The sequence below is a fragment of the Sorghum bicolor genome, chromosome 1, assembly GCF_000003195.3.
Source record: "Sorghum bicolor cultivar BTx623 chromosome 1, Sorghum_bicolor_NCBIv3, whole genome shotgun sequence".
Taxonomy (NCBI): Eukaryota; Viridiplantae; Streptophyta; class Magnoliopsida; order Poales; family Poaceae; genus Sorghum; species Sorghum bicolor.
This window is the reverse complement of record NC_012870.2, coordinates 62,386,190-62,402,307: the sequence shown is the minus strand read 5'-3', so window position 1 is coordinate 62,402,307 and position 16,118 is coordinate 62,386,190. Positions and strand designations below refer to the sequence as shown.

At 39.4% G+C, this 16,118-nt stretch overlaps 2 protein-coding genes across 4 annotated transcripts; both read right to left on the bottom strand.

Moving 5' to 3' along the window:
* Positions 121-6,193, bottom strand: LOC8066289 (nucleolar complex protein 3 homolog). Its single transcript, XM_002465076.2, has 13 exons — positions 5,844-6,193; positions 5,541-5,722; positions 5,034-5,230; positions 4,319-4,527; positions 4,132-4,234; positions 3,801-3,964; positions 3,229-3,367; positions 2,908-3,081; positions 2,688-2,824; positions 2,203-2,517; positions 1,557-1,696; positions 922-1,019; positions 121-833 (listed from the first exon to the last, which is right to left on the bottom strand). The coding sequence occupies exons 1-13, from the start codon at positions 6,020-6,022 to the stop codon at positions 315-317; spliced, it is 2,556 nt and encodes an 851-aa protein (XP_002465121.1). The 5' UTR covers positions 6,023-6,193; the 3' UTR covers positions 121-314.
* Positions 8,050-11,560, bottom strand: LOC110431690 (histone-lysine N-methyltransferase ATXR6-like). 3 transcript variants are annotated; one of them, XM_021451047.1, is made up of 5 exons: positions 11,306-11,560; positions 9,826-9,981; positions 8,840-8,925; positions 8,415-8,510; positions 8,050-8,322 (listed from the first exon to the last, which is right to left on the bottom strand). In XM_021451047.1, exons 1-4 carry the CDS (start codon positions 11,366-11,368, stop codon positions 8,420-8,422), a joined length of 396 nt encoding a protein of 131 aa, XP_021306722.1. In that variant the 5' UTR covers positions 11,369-11,560; the 3' UTR covers positions 8,050-8,322; positions 8,415-8,419. The 3 variants fall into 3 exon arrangements, with proteins under 3 accessions (XP_021306722.1, XP_021306724.1, XP_021306723.1); XM_021451049.1 differs by lacking the exon at positions 9,826-9,981; XM_021451048.1 differs by lacking the exons at positions 8,050-8,322; positions 8,415-8,510 and having other exon boundaries at positions 8,620-8,925.

Sequence of the window (16,118 nt, the reverse complement as noted above, 5' to 3'; positions counted from 1 at the left end):
GGACCTGTTTGGAGGGCTTGTGAGCCAGAGAAGAATCTTTGACGGTAAACTGCAGTGCAGCTTTTTTCAGTTTGCCATTAAAGTTTTTTCAGATGCTTTTGAAAAAACTACAGCTCCCCAAATAGGGCCTGAACTATTTCTAATTATCACGAATGGACACAAATCTTTCAATATGTATCGTGTGCAGAAACGGCAAAAAGGGTAGCAGAAAACTGTGCTATAGTAGCCATGAGAAATAAGCCAAAATTTTGGGATAATTACACCCATTCACCAGTGGAGCGCAAAGATCCCCGGAACATAAGACGGCTAAAGCCCTAAACCTTTGCTACCTTTTTCCTCCCGGTCTTAAATTTCATGTTTTTCTTTTTCTGCTGCTTCTTGTACTCCTTGTACATGTTTATGGATGACAATGTGTGGTTCAGCTCGCCCCTCAACCTCTCATTCTCCGAGATGCTTCTTAGCACAGCGAAATGGCTCTGCAACTTCTCTTCGAGCTCATGTTTATCCACTGAGCAATCTGCCTTCTTAAGTACATCTGGGCTTAGCGCAACAAACTCCTTGCCACGTCGTTTCTTTTTGAGATTTAGTGGCAATGATTTGCTAGCTGGTTTTAATAGTTCCCTTTCCATTGACAGGTCTCTGTATGCTTCAAGAGGGTTCACATTCAAGATTGGAACGGGGTTCTGCGTGGGATTCAAATTTGCCATACTCAAGATATTCGAAGCCATTGAGGATACAGAGATATCATAATGCTTCTCTAAGAGGCTGAGCTCCCAAAGGACTGAAGCGAGTGCACCACTCAGATATGGATCTGTAGCTTCGGGGTTGTATTTCTGGATAAAAGAAGAGGAATAACATGATCAAATAAATACAAAATGTCAATATCAAATTATAGAAAAAAGAACATGAGAATACGTATACCGCAACTAAGCAAGACAGAGAACCGCCACCAGAATCATTTTCCAGCATATTGCGACACTTGCTATTTTTTTGGAGGAGATGCTTCAGTGTGACCAATGCTGAAATAATCACCAAACACAATTATGACATTAAACAAAAGAGGAAAGATTATGCTTGATAACTAATACCCATAACATTACTTCTTCCATCCTGAAATATAGTGTATTTTCATTTGTCCTAAGTCAACCCATCTTAAGTTTGACCAAATTTATAGAAAAGAATATATCTTTATACATCATATAAGATCCATTAGAAACATTATGGAATGTATTTTTATAACTTAACATTTTGATGTGGTAGAATTTAACATGTTCCCTATAGTTTTAGTCAAACACGAAGTGGGTTGACTTAGTCAAATGAAAATACGCTGTATTGACAGAGGGAGCAGTCAGTAATGAAATGTATTCAAGCAGGTTTAATACAAATACTAATACTTATTGTATAACCAATACTTCTAAATAGAGACAAGTGCTCAGTGCAATCATTGCATCCTTATTACTATTTAATCATCTTGGGATATTATAGAAGTTCCGCAGGCATCAGCTCAAAAAGGATGTGACAAACAAAAACGAGAAGTTGAGAACTGCAGAACAAACCTGCTATCGCTTCTGCAGAGCCAAATGAGAGGGCAAACGTGGCCAAACGTTTAATGAAAGCAGCAGCTCTTAGCATATCCTGCTGTTTGCCTTCCCAAAGAAGTGTCTTCAGAGCATCAGCCAATACCTCGCCGTGATCCCTGGATGTAAAAGAAAGAAGTATTTCAATGGAACAAGACAGCTTAATAACTACATAGGCTAATTCAAGAAAAATGAGCCCTAAAATTATCCAAAATAGACGAAAAAAAGTAAAGACGACAACTATCACCATGTAAATATTTAGTGTATAGCATTGTCTCTACATTATTGAAAAAAAAAACAGAAATAGGCATGGACATAATACTATCATTCTTCAATTACAATAATTTTTCTGGGAAGAAAATAAAAAAAAATGTATAAGTGCATCATAGGCATTGTCAGCATGTCCATAGCATTGAAGCAATAATTAACCAAGGATCTCAACAAGATTAAAAGCATTAATGATGGTTAGTGATAAAACTTTGCTATCTGCCAAGAGTACCTTTGTTTGAAAAGAATAATATAGTAGCAGGTTACCTTGGATTGTTCAACAAATGGTAACTATAGATTAAAAAAAAAGGCAGAGAGTTGTTCGTTGTGACTATCATCAAGAGCAAGGAGTCAAAACCTGTCAGGCCGATACTCCAGTATGAGGTTATAAAGCTGCACGAAGAAATCCTGTAGATCCACATTCAATGCCTCAAGGTTGCTCCTCCAGACTTTAAACGCAACTATGCAGCACTGCAGACGTTCTGAGACAGACAGTGCATTATCATTGGGAATTTCATCTTGTCGGTCGCTATACCCAGAAAGCTTCTTGAGGCAAGATATAAGTTCACCCATGAAATCTACATCAATTAAATGTGAAAATTTTCCTAAGCCCGCCAAGCATGGAGTGAGCAGTGGGTGCAAGCCACTAGGGGAGACATTATTCACCTTGGTCCTGGAATTTTTAACGATACAATGACTGTCAGATTGTAACTTCATTCCAAAATGAAGTGAAATTTCATACTATTAAATCAACATGTCAAATCCAAAACAAAAGGCAGATCATATAATTCCACAAAGAAGGGATTATTTGTTATGATACAGTTAAAGAAATCAAACACAGACCTTGAATTTGAAGTGGTCACACTATGTTTCAGAATGCGAAAATAAGTTTCAAACAGAGCAGAAAGTGTTTCTTTTTGTATCCTTTTTCTCTCTTTCGGATCAAGACTGAAGGAAACTGCTCTAAGATCTGCATCAACCTGAAAAAAATACAATGGAAATGATTACACGAATTCACAGAGCCTTCCAATAAATAATTTCTTATACTCTTATCTGATGTTACCTCCTCTCTAGCTTTTGAGATCAATTCCTGTCTGGTTTTCTTCTTATCATTAACTGGCAATTGCTTCGGAACCTCCTGACTTTTTTGCCAACGTTTATTCTTCTTTGGTTTCACCTTTTCCTCCTCAGTCTCATCTTTTCCAATATCTTCATCAAATCTCAAAGACAGGAAGACCTAAGATAAACATCCCAGTACATAGTCAGCAACGATAGAATATTGATCCATGCTCAGTTTCTTTTAAACATAAAACTGCATGAAAAAGGTACAAAATGAACATTAAATACATAATATGACAAATAAGACAGGCGATAATCACCATACATCAATGCTATCAGGATGGAGCTGGCAATCATTGAGCTTCACATGATCTGCAATCAACCTAACTGCTTCTATTGTTGCCTCACCACGATGTTTTCCTTCATTTATAAATAATGATCTTATTGCTTCACAACACATTTTCCTACAAAGGAAAATTAGGCACATGTGGACTACTTCAGTGACCCAATGGACTACAAAACTGTGCCAAAGTAAAAATAGCGTAAATTATCACATGAAATACTCCTTGTTTTATTAATTACTAAGAGAATGCTGTCAAGGAGTAACAACAAATACCACAATTAGTGCTATTGGGTATGGTATATTTGCTCAAATAAATGTTTTGTACCACCTATCCTTTTCAGTTCAAGGAAAAAGAAGGAAACTCAAACAATTTAGACCACTGTAAGATGAATTATAAAGTTATTCTGCTACCTAGCTCCATGGTATATCTAATCAATCAAAAACGTAAGGATGGTGGTTTGACACAGCAATATTTTTTTTTATAAAGTAATCAGCTACATTATTTTAAGCAATTTCAGACTAGCCAAGGACTTAACACACAAAAGATTTTTTACCTTGCTACATCGTCTGAGGAGCTTAAATTTTTTACCACACTAGCCAATAGGTTTTCACGGAAGTTAAAATGTGGGGCAGTATCTAATAAAGCACACATGCAACGAACAGCCACAGTATAAAACTGGGGCTGCTTCTCCAACGATACCAGTTTCTGTAGGTATGCCTGAAAATTCATAAAAGAAAACCAACTTCAGCCATCAGAATTTGGGAAGTTATCCATACAACAATATCGAAGATGAACAGCTCAAATCAGTAGGAAAATAATATCTATTTAGCATAGTTCATGGCCAGGCAAACTTCACTATGCATGAAGGAGACCCAGAGTATGACCTTGTAGCAGCGAATAAGTGTGTACTCATAATATCTTGTCTTCTTCACTTCTTTTGAAACTTCTACTGCTAGCTCCTTTTCTGTCAGCTGCCTAATCCGATAACTGCAGTGTGCATAAAAAACATGTGTAGGTAACTTGGGGAAAGAAACCAGGAAAGGTATATAATAAAAATTAATTGCAACGTACCTTGGAATAATGTCCTTAAACACAGCAAGCAAGGACATCAGACCAAGTTTAACAACCTTTTGGTCTTTGTCATTGCTTATACTTAGCATATCATTCAGAGATCTAATGTTTGACTCAGGATCTTCAAGCATAGCCATCCCCAACTCAGCAAGTTGAGCCTTCTTTTTTTCGAATAATTCCTCAGCTGAAAGTTCCTCCTTCACTTCCTCCTGTCATGGGTCATGCATAGTAAAAAGGAATGTGAGGGGATTTTTTTTATCAGAAAATGTATAAATTATGGTAAATCAGTATAACACTCCCAGCCCAACACTTATGTCGTATGTTAGACTGACCCAATCTTTGATAAACACAGCAAGATAGTTAATTTGGCTCAAAAAACTTGTGCTTTATTCAGCCTAGTATTTTTATGTTACCATTTTTTTACAAATGATTTTTATGTCAACATCAAGTGAGTTCTCAAACCTTGAAACTGGGATATATACAAACCACTTTCGATATCTTACTTGAGGTTAAATATGCTTAATATACTTACATATTTACTACCAAACATAGCAAATTCATTTACAGTCATGCTGCATGACACTTTTATGATCGGATATATATCACCGTGAGCACTAAAATGAACTAGAGCAAGTGAGCAACTAGAAAGGAGAATTCAAAAATGGAATGTTGACTGATGCATTTTTTTTTTAAAAAAAAGGAACAGAAGTAGTACCAGGACATTTGAGTGTAGTTGTCCCTTTGGAACTTCAGTTTGAGATTGAATATTTTTCACTTTATTATCATCTCCCTTTTTGTTTTTAGATTTTCCCTTTGGTTCATCTTTCTTAATAATTTTCTTGGCATCTGCACCATTCTCTTGAGCTTTAGTCTTAACACTGCCGGTATTGTCTTCAGACCTTGCTTTCTTTGCTGCATGTGGCATACATGTTACAAAGTTATGTGAGCATTCACAGTTTCACACCAGTACACCACAAACAGAACAAATTTGAAGAAAAACAAAACATCATTGTTCAAAATTCAGACACCAATGTGTAAAAATGCCATTTGCAAGTGGTAACATGTTTTTATTAACTTCAAGCGCATTGCAATTTACAGGACATTTCTGTTTTGCACAGATTAAATGTTGTTACAATAATCATGTCACTGGAAACTCGGACTTGATGGTTATGATTAGTCATGGGCATTGTGTATCTACTGGAGTGAGTCGCAAACGGTTTACCTCTATTGTAGACGAGCTCCCCTTGCAGCGTCTTGGTGGGGAGTGCGTCGACGGGGTCGACCTCCAACTCGTCATCATCCTCGCGGGGTCTCCCCGAGGACTCTGTGGCCTTCCTCTTCTGGCGCTCCTCGTAGAGGCGCTCGACCTCGCCCTCGTCGCGTCCTGCGACCCTCCCGACATACCTTCACGAACCAAAGAGAGAAATTCCACGCTCAATCAATCAAGAGCGATGCGGCGCCGATGGGAGGGAAGTGAGGAATTGGAAAGACACAGTGCAGCGCCCCGGAGCCCAGCGACACCAACCTGTCGATGGACTTCTTGTCGAAGTGGCGGAAGTGAGCTACGTTGCTGCTGTCGGTACCATAGAACGCGATGTCCTCGTCGCTGAGATCCACCTCATCGTCGTCGATTTCCGGCGGCAGCTCCGGCGGGAGAATGACCTTGTTCTTGTCCTTCCTCTTGCTGCCGCTCCTCTTCCCCATCGAGACTGGCGGCGGCTCGTCCCGAGTTGCAGTACGTGAAAGGAGGGGAGGAGAGGAGAGGCGCGGCGGGGTTGGGGTTTAGGTTAGGGTTTTGGCGCAGCGTTGAGAAGTTGAGACGCGGCGGCCGCGAAGAGAGGAAGAAGAAAGCGTGCTTGGTCGGCCGCTGGTTTGGTTCTGTAATCGGGCCTGCTAGGCCTGGGTGCTATAACTGGGCCGGAAAGGCCTTGTTTCTTTTTCCCCTTATACAATCGGAACTGCTAGCGTCCGGACGTTCAATCCGAGCGCTAGCGTCCGAACACCGCGTATTACATATCGTATATCCACCCGACCCGTATCGAGAAAAAAGAAAGAAAGAAAGTAGAGATGGAACACGACTCCACCTGCCCCTGCACGGAGAAGAAAGGAACCGCTTCGGCTCCCCATGCAAGGAACCTGCTCCCGTCCCCCAGCGTACGGGATCCACCACTCTCAACCTCATCGGCCCCAACACCTCTGACTATCCTTAGCTTGCCGCCATAGCCCCTAGCCCCTTTTCCCGCTTACGGCTACAACAATAGGATGAAACGACTCAAACATCAACAACACCGAACAAAACTGCTACAACAAATAAGTTAAACCAGTTGAAACACCATGAACATCTTATTGTAACAACACCAAATAAACTGTTGCAACAAATAAGTTAAACCATTAAAACATTGTGAATATGTTATTGCAACAACACCGAACAAATTATTGCAACAACATGAAACAACTACTACAACATGAGATTGAAGTAACTGAAACATACTTCAACATCTCAAAAAAAGCAGTACTACTGCAATATTAAGATGAAGAAGTTGAAACACAAAGAAATATATTATTGTAACAATAAAAAACAACAACTGAAACATCTCAAATAGACTGTTGCAACACAGCAAAATCTACTACAGACGCAAGATAAAGGAAAGAGGAGAGGGACATGGGTTGGAGGCGCCGTCAGGGTGCAGATCGAGCCGCCCTCCATGGATAGGATGAGGGATGGGCTGTCGTCGCCTGCTAGGTGGAGGAGATCACCACGTTGCTGGATCTGCGTTGTGCTCTATGAATCCACCATAGGAAAACTAGTGCTCTATGGATCCACCACGGGAAGACCACCATGGCCGCCATTGAGGTGGGAGAAGGTGGGGAACGACGCGCCAAGGTGGAGAAGACACGTCGGGCTCAGGATAAGTTTTTGGGTTCTTGTAAAGTTTTGGGTGCGAGGCCCTAAACTGCGATTGCATGTTACGAGCCTGGCCGTCGAGAGGACAGGCTGGTAGTATGTGCCCGGATGAGTTCCAACGTGAACCAATCAAGATCTTGTGCATTCAAACCTGTACCTGTTGCCACTTCCATCAATCACATTTACACCCATCACAGAACTAGCGCACCAACTCGGTTTCGACTTTCGCATGCTAATAGGACACGTACGGCATAGCACGCTCACGAAGGATTCAGGTCTTTTCACTTCAAAACCTCTAAACTTTTCAAGATTTCCAATCACATCAAATTTTAGGACACATACATAAAATATTAAATATAGATAAAAAATAATTAATTGTATAGTTTATCTATAATTTATAAAATAAATCTTCTAAGTCTGGTTAGTTCATTGTTACACAATAATTACCACAAAGTGCTACAGTACCCAAAAAATTTTAACCTCCTCAACTGAACAAACTGGCTGCGGAAAAGGGAAGGTAGCCATACTGCCCACTGCCGGCCGCAGCAATCACAACCGAGCAAAGCCACTTTTATCTTATGCGATGAATGATCATGATGGGAGATGAGCCTCAAAACTGACCGTGGGCAGTGTGCTCTATTGTTAGAGCTAAAATTATGTGCCACTGAAAAGGAAAATTTGGGTATCATTCTACGTTCAATTCTTTTTTTTTTAGAGTTAATCGGAGGGGAGCAGCACTCCCCCCACCTACTTGATTGCATTGGGACAACAAAAGCTTGTTCCTCAGTTACATTTGATAGAGTACATTGGAGGTAGGGTGGCACAGTTTTGATGTGGAGATTAATTCATAAGGAAACTTTGAACAGCGTCCATCGCATTTACCTGCTCAATGTTATAAATTGCTCAGTCGCGGTGAAAGAATATCCGACATATTTTCTGATGCTAGCACCAGTGCCAAGCCCACACGGGGACAGTTGCTCCAGCGAAGCCAATACAACCACACAAAAAACAACCCAATACGGAGTACAACACTAGCAGCTACTACCCTGCAACTTCAGTCGGGGATTTGGTGCCCAACACCATGTCCGGAACCTGCAGGCTGCAGGGGAGGTGAGTGATCCAGAGTTTCATTCAGGCAATCAGGCGATGGCTACGTAAAACATACTACCAACAAGCAGAAGAAGTCGCTACCTTGGCTAGGATCTGGGTGCCCTGTTGGCCTTTCGTTGGCAACTATTACAAAACCATATGCGTGGAATCAGAAACGTCAACACCTGCATACAGTACCTTTTTTTTTGGGAAATAGAAAACAGAAAAGCTTTCAGAAAATGCAATCCATTCATCCATTTCACCGTTTTGACAGATAGTGGCCATTTTGTACAGACCAACACAGATGGAAATATCCTTATTTAGTTATATAATCTTTACATGAGTTATCTGTGGCAAAGCCTTCTGTTCTCTTGTTATCATTCACTACTATCCAAACATCCTTACAAACAAATGTGTCTAGCAATTGATCAGCACATGTTGACAGATGAACATATGTATATTTATGTACATTTGCCTAGAGCTTAGTATGTGAAGAACAAGGGGCTAGGAGAGAAGAAAAGGAGTACCAATGCTCACGCGCACTGCACCTAGCGCAGTTTGCAATAAGATGAGGGGCACTGCCACTGCCACATATCTCACACACCACTAAGCCCTGCAGTTATGGGGGAAAAAAGAATCATGCAGTTGGATACACAAACTTTGAGTCCATCTAATTATTTCACACGTATCATGGACTTGGAGACATAATCATAGGACTGAAAAAGATGTTCAAGTTCAACAGAATATCAAATGAGTGACAGCAAATGACTGACAAAGATTTTATTTTATTTTATTTTATTGAAAAAAAGGTGTCCTTGAAGAGTTATTTGACATGTGCACATGAGTTATGGCGTCTACCATCTAGAAAACACTGCAAGAATAAATGGGTATTAAATCCTTTGTTAGAAACAAATGTGTTAAGATGTTTTCAGTGTCAATCTGGCAAGTACATGAACTGGGAGCAGTGATAACCTTTCTGACAACGAACATATATGCATGAAAACTCAGACTACAACAATAGTCTAATTTATCCTTTTGATCAATCCGACAGAAACAATTCACCAACACAACCTTATGAGACAAAACTCGAACTAGTTGCACATGCGTATGATAAAGTTCCGAGTCTCCGTCTCTCTATCCAAAACAAAGAACACGAACTGGTCCAACAACAAGCAACACAGTACACTGATTTAAAGGCTGTTTCAGTGAACGGACAACGCCCACTAAAAGAATGGGAACAGGGAACAATTAAATGCAAAATCTAAGCATTGATGAACTTTTTTTCACCACGAACAAACTGAATTTCATTACCAAAAGCAACGTAATTACACGAGTTTAGCAATCCATAGTACATGCTTAACCAGAACCAAACGAGCTGCCTGTTGTACTGAACACCCAGGGTTCAGACAAAAGGCATCCAAAACTACCAAACGCTAGCACATCCTAAGGCTAGAGCAACGGTGACCAAGTTTTAAGAATTCACGCCGCCAAAGCTATGAAGAATGAGACTTACTACAAGCCCAGATCGGCTGTTACAGCACACAGGCCGTTCCAAACTGCACGCCAAACAGACATCCTCACTGCAGGCTGTTTGTCTTGGTGATCGCGAAGCTGTTATCTCCATCTTCCTAGACATTGCTCCATCTTCCTTCTGACCTTGCTGATGAAACTGCAGGGTCACCAACTTCAGGATCTCTACACCATGCTCAATATGTTAACAAGGAGCAAATCAAACAGATGATCTCCGTGGGGGATTTAGTTCTCTTTCCTTCAAAATAGATGGTGTTTCTTGTCTTCCAAATGACGCAACATATTGCAGCCAAATGAACATCATACACTTGTTTGCCATTTGGTAAACTCCACTTAGATCTTGAGCCAATATTGGGTGAAAGAGGATGATCTGACAGACACTCCAAAGGTGAAGGCAAGAATGCTCCACACATATTTACTGACTGGAAATTCAAAAAAGAGATGAGATGCAGACTATCTGGGGGCAGACACAAGAGGTTGTCTTTAGTTAGAATTTAGTTTTGTAAAGTCAGCCACATGAAGATCTTAATTTTGAGAGGCATCTTGGCCTTCCACAGGTGAAGAAGAGGCTCCTGAGTTGTCTGGCAGACCATGAACCAAAGAGGCCAAATCCTTAGTTCAGAAGGCTCTGCTGCTTCTGCTCCATCCTCTATGCACCTTTGGAGGGCCCCTCTGGAATATTATTGTTCGAGTGCATGCGACCGGACTACTACCGATCAATTTTGGGAAACTGCTTTATAGACTTCTAGAGACCCTTTATGTAGTTGTAACAGAGTTTAGAAATTTTCCTAGACATGCTAATGAACCTGCTGTTAAGGAAAATAGGGTACTCCAACAATCCTCAATCAATTTGGTTGATCTTTCCACCTTATATATATATATATATATATATATATATATAAAGGAACAAAAGCTTGGCCCAACAACAAAAGGCATTTATCAAAAAAATAAAAAGGAACACAAGCTTGGCCCAACAACAAAAGGCAGCTTCAAGTTACCACTTACAGTTACCAGCCTGCGGCTAGTTACTTCTTTCTTGACTGGGAACACTGAACAGTATAGAACCTAAGAACTGAATTGCTGAACAAGCTAACTGCGTTCATGTTTCTTTAATGAAGACGTCAAATTGAATTGCTGCACAAGGTAGAAGGTACCTTTGCATGTTTCTGATTATGATGCCTCTGTAGGCCTAGACATGGGATGCACCAATCAATCGGATCCGCTAAAGAGCAAATCAACACTATGCGGTATGCACAACCGATCGATTCCCCTCTACTCCGTGCGCCATTGTACCATACTTTAATGTAGCAGGTGCTGCCTGAGCTAACTTTGCTACGAGATCGGGTAGATTGGCCCCCCTTTCCTTCTCGATCCACCCACGAACCGAACCTACCAATTTCACCCGATCTCGCAACTTCGCTCAAAAACCTAACCTGAACCCATCACGAGATCTCAGCGATTACCTCCGTGATGACGGAGACCGCATCGTCCTCGATCAAGCCCGCGACATTAGGGCCCCTCGCCATCTCTTCTGGGACCGAACTCCGCCGCTGGTGCCGCCTCGCCGATATGCCTCACCCGCCGGTGCCGCACCTCAGGGATCAGGTGAAGCTCCAAGACGAGCCGCGATGCGGAGGCACGACCGCACGAGACAGCTGCGGCGGCGGCGGCCTGGCTGGCAGTCTGGCACTACACGAGAGGAAAGATGCGAGAGGATGGATCGATAGGCTACTAGATAGGATTTTTGTTTTAATACTTGGGCCTTGTTTAGTTCCGAAAAGATTTCGGATTTCGGTACTGTAGCACTTTCGTTTGTTTGTGACAAATATTATCTAATTATGGACTAACTAGGATTAAAAGATTCGTCTCGCGATTTTCAGCTAAACTGTGTAAGTAGTTTTTGCTTTCATTTATATTTAATGCTTCATGCATGTGCCGTAAGATTCGATGTGACGGGGAATCTTGAAAACGTTTTGCTTTTTGGGGTGAACTAAACAAGGCCTTGGTGTGTTTAGTTTCCCTCCTATTCTAAAAATTTTGAGTTTTGATTCATTATTTTATAAAATAAAACTAAACATAAATTTTTTAGTAAAAAAATATTTATTCTCTAATTTTTTATTTTAGCCTCAAGAGAAAAAAAACCCACAAAAAAGCCTCACGAGACTCTCATGATGACAATAAATTCTACATTTTGAATATAATTAAAGATGACCTTGAAAATTTGGCATTTTGCATTCCATCGTTCCAAAATAGTTCGTATTTTGTATTTTGCATTTTTTTGACTAAACACCCCCTAAATGTTTAGGCTTTGTTTACTTCCCAAATATTTTGCAAAACTTCGAATCTTGCGATACATGCATAGAACATTAAATATAGATAAAAAATAACTAATTGCACAATTTGCCTGTAATTTGCAAGAAGAAATTTTTGAGCTTAGTTAGTCCATGATTGGGCAATATTTATCAAATACAAACGAAAATGCTACGGTGTCAATTTTGCAAAAAAAAATCTGCAACTAAACAAGGCCTTAGTTTTATCCAGAATTCAAAAAATTTTCAAGATTCTCCGTCACATCAAATCTTACAGCACATGTATGGAGCATTAAATATAGATAAAAATAACTAATTGCCCAGTTTGCCTGTAATTTACGAGACGAATCTTTTAAACCTATTTAGTTCATGATTAGACAATAATTATTAAATATAAACAGAAATGCTACGGTACCAAAAAAAAATTCACCCAAAGAACTAAACAAGGTCTTAGTTTGTACCCAAAAACTTTTCATCTCATCACATCGAAAACAAAGTCTTAGTTTCTACCGAAAAACTTTTCATCTCATCACATCGAAAGTTTGATACATGCATGAAACATTAAATATAAATTTAAAAATTAACTAATTATACAATTTATATGTATTTTGCAAGACAATTTTTTAAAACCTAATTATTCTATAATTTGAACATTAATTGCTATATTTACAAAATATGCTATAATACCAAAAACTTTTTCTTGTTCGCCAACTAAACAAAGACCCACGGTTTCGTTTGATTGAGCCTTGACCGGAAAGAGGTAAAATCACAGAATAGCCAAAGTATGTACCGATGGATGATTGTATAATTCGTACAAGAAAAAATCTTTTTAAAAAATGATATCATTTTTGCTAACCCACATTGACTAGCAAGTAGCAAGAGCCCGTAGCATAAGTAAAGCCTTCAAATCTTTGCTTGAACCGCTTAACCAGACTCCATTTAGACCCCATGGCCACCTAGATAATGGGCGATCTTTGCAAGTTGCATTTGGATCATATCAAAGCTTATACATGTTTACTAACCGAAATTTGGACACCAGGTTACAATATCATTTACGAAACCACCGTACAAGATACTAGAAATCCATTGTGTCATTCACACATGCATTCACCGACCACACCAAGTATTCGAGGGACTGTTTCGACAAAGATTTATCATGGAGAATTACATCTTTTAAAATTCAATGCTTAGCTATCACTATCAGTGCATAATTACTATGGATACATTTGTTTCAGATTGCAGTAACCTGAAATCGTGGATAGCACATAGCAGTGATATTACGCCAGTCTGGAATACAATCCAGCAGGCTGAACTGAAACATGCACTGCATGCAGAAATACAAATATAGTAACACATGAGCCCAGAATGCAGTGTGCACATAATGACTGCTGCCTCAGATGAACAGCCGAGCAACAAGAGAAACAGAACAAAATTTGAGCATACAAGAATCAAAGAAACTTTGTGCAAGTAAGAAATTGCTTGGATTTTGACATATACAGTTGGCCAAAGATATCACATTTCAAATATACTTGGGTGCAAGTACAATCAAATCGCCATGCGAATTGCGTCGGTTTAGATTTCCCAGTAAAAGAAGGCACAAAGACCGTACGACAGACTACAGCTTTGATTGCAGTCAACATGCAACCAAGATATGCGCATAATCAAATGGGAGGCACAAAATTACTGGTCAAGAAAATCTACTGCCAAATGGAACAACATGCAGAGGAAATTGTGTGGGATGCCTCTCATCTGATTAACCAACCAAAATTGCACAAGTGCATGCAAAATTCACTTTAGAAGAACTGTGAAAGGCTATTTGATAATTGTTGAGTTGTTGTACCTGTGCATGGTTAATCAACCAAAGCTGCACAACTGCACACTCATTTCATAGCATAAGAAATAAGTCCAGAGAAGATGGAACCAAAGCATGCTGAAAAACAACTGGCAATGCAGCATGAATAGTAGTAGTACCTAAGAATCTACCTCCAATTATGATCACCAAACATAAAGACAGATAATTAGTAAATTCTCTACTGTCAGGACACGGCTTGCCAAACAAGTGATACAATAAGATGCTTAATCCATAGTAATGTTATTGAAATTAAAAAAAAAACTGCACCTAACAGCTTAAGCATAACATGTCATGCTACTATAGCTGACATAACATGTAGTGCCACCAGCTTCAGCACCTCGTAGGACAGGAAAGGAAAAGCAAGCATAGCACCAGTTTACGTTGCGAAGTTAAGAGCAAAACTCAAATACACAGCCAGACCCAAGAAGAAATAACATGGCAAGTCAGAGTTGGTTCAAGATGTCCATCTAGTTAGATTAAGCTATACAGTTGAAGATATATGGTTCACAGGAAATGCATGTCTGCATCTACATTAATCATTCACGCATCTCAGATGAGCAGTAAGACCATACAATTAACTCGAATAACTAGCTAGATCCATGACAACGGAACCCGTTCAGGATGAAGAATATGCAAACAACAAAAATCTGCATACTTACATGAACTGGAGCAGTAAGTCAACACAGATGAGGGATTGTTTGAAATCAATCCATGTTGTATGGTGACTCAAATCCTACTTGGACTAGGACTCAGAGAGGTGCGCTATTAGGACTTTAGTGTAGGACCAAATCCTACTTGGACTAGGACTCAAGAGAGGTGTGCTATTAGGACTTCTAATTCTATTAGGACTAAAGGCAGAATCCTACTAGAAATAAGACTCCTTGCAGGTATGGGGCCTTAGAGGGGACTAAACAAGGGCCCTTAAATCTATGAAAGTTACATCAATATAAGAGAAATCAAATGTCTTGTAAACCTAATACTCCTTAGTCCTTTTAAAAAAGAAATGGAGCAAGAGCTGTACATTCATCAAAATGCATGCCCCAATTAATCAACGACAGATTTCATTTAACTTGGAAGGTCTTAATAAGCTTTGATGATTATTGATGTGATAGATCACTGCTTTATCATTAAGGATGCAGAGCTGCAAGCAAGCAAATCCCCATATTGAAAGAATTGTTGTGCTAGTAAAACAAAAGCTAGCTCCAATATCAACCAGACATAAATACATATATTTAGTATTTAATTTAATGAACATATCCAATCTCTGTGGGTATCCAAAGAAGTGGCATAAAATGCTTATAAGTCCATATATAGTGTTGCCATAGAAAATTACTAACAAGCGACAAAATTCATAAAACTGAAAAAGTTACCACTACTATTTCTTTTTTTAGATAATGACCACTACTAATTTCATAAATACATGTCAATAATATAGCATATTCCTTTGCAGGTAGATAGTGCAATAGGATTGTAACCACTTCCAGAGATATGAAGCTAAGCACTATGAAATATATAGGCAGGTCAAACTTCTGTGGTTCCAAAAGGGGCTTCATCACATCAGAGATTTTGTTCAACCTTAGACGAAACCAGAACTACATATAGATAATAAATAATTGAATTTTCAAACTTGCATACTTAATCAGGCATTCAGGCGAGATAGTTTGTGCAAGAAATTAAACGAACATTTCATGGAACAAAGTAAGAAAAACTTGGAGATATAATTATTGAATATTTTCATAGTAAATCTATTTGGAGATATAAGTGTTGATACTATTTTCTATAAACTTGGTCAAACTTAAGAAAGTTTGACTTGCCCAAAACTTACGATTGTATTCTTTTTGGGACGGAGCGAGTAGTAGCTAAGAATATACCTCCAATTTTCAACAGATGTGCTGACAAAATAATCTGCGCTAGTATCACCAGAGTGAGGCCAAGGTTAGCTAAAGAAGTCATATAAGATGCTGACAAAACAGTGCACAGTTTTGTCAACTAAAGAACTGCAATTAGTTTAGCAACTAATCCAGTCATTGTTGAACAAAGCATGCACGGCATAAAGATGTTGCAGCACAAAAAAGAAAAGCACACAACCCCTAAACACATGTTGCAAAGTTCCAT

Excerpts from the sequence above, each read along its gene's own strand:
- LOC8066289 (XM_002465076.2), bottom strand. The coding sequence starts at position 6,022 with ATGGGGAAGAGGAGCGGCAGCAAGAGGAAGGACAAGAACAAGGTCATT. Across the intron at positions 4,235-4,318 it reads TTTAAGGACATTATTCCAAG|TTATCGGATTAGGCAGCTGA; the intron begins GTACGTTGCAAT and ends TGCACACTGCAG. Across the intron at positions 2,518-2,687 it reads GTGACCACTTCAAATTCAAG|GACCAAGGTGAATAATGTCT; the intron begins GTCTGTGTTTGA and ends TAAAAATTCCAG.
- LOC110431690 (XM_021451047.1), bottom strand. The coding sequence starts at position 11,368 with ATGGCGAGGGGCCCTAATGTCGCGGGCTTGATCGAGGACGATGCGGTC. Across the intron at positions 9,982-11,305 it reads CGGTCTCCGTCATCACGGAG|TTTCATCAGCAAGGTCAGAA; the intron begins GTAATCGCTGAG and ends GTGACCCTGCAG. Across the intron at positions 8,926-9,825 it reads ACAGCCGATCTGGGCTTGTA|GGCTTAGTGGTGTGTGAGAT; the intron begins GTAAGTCTCATT and ends CCATAACTGCAG.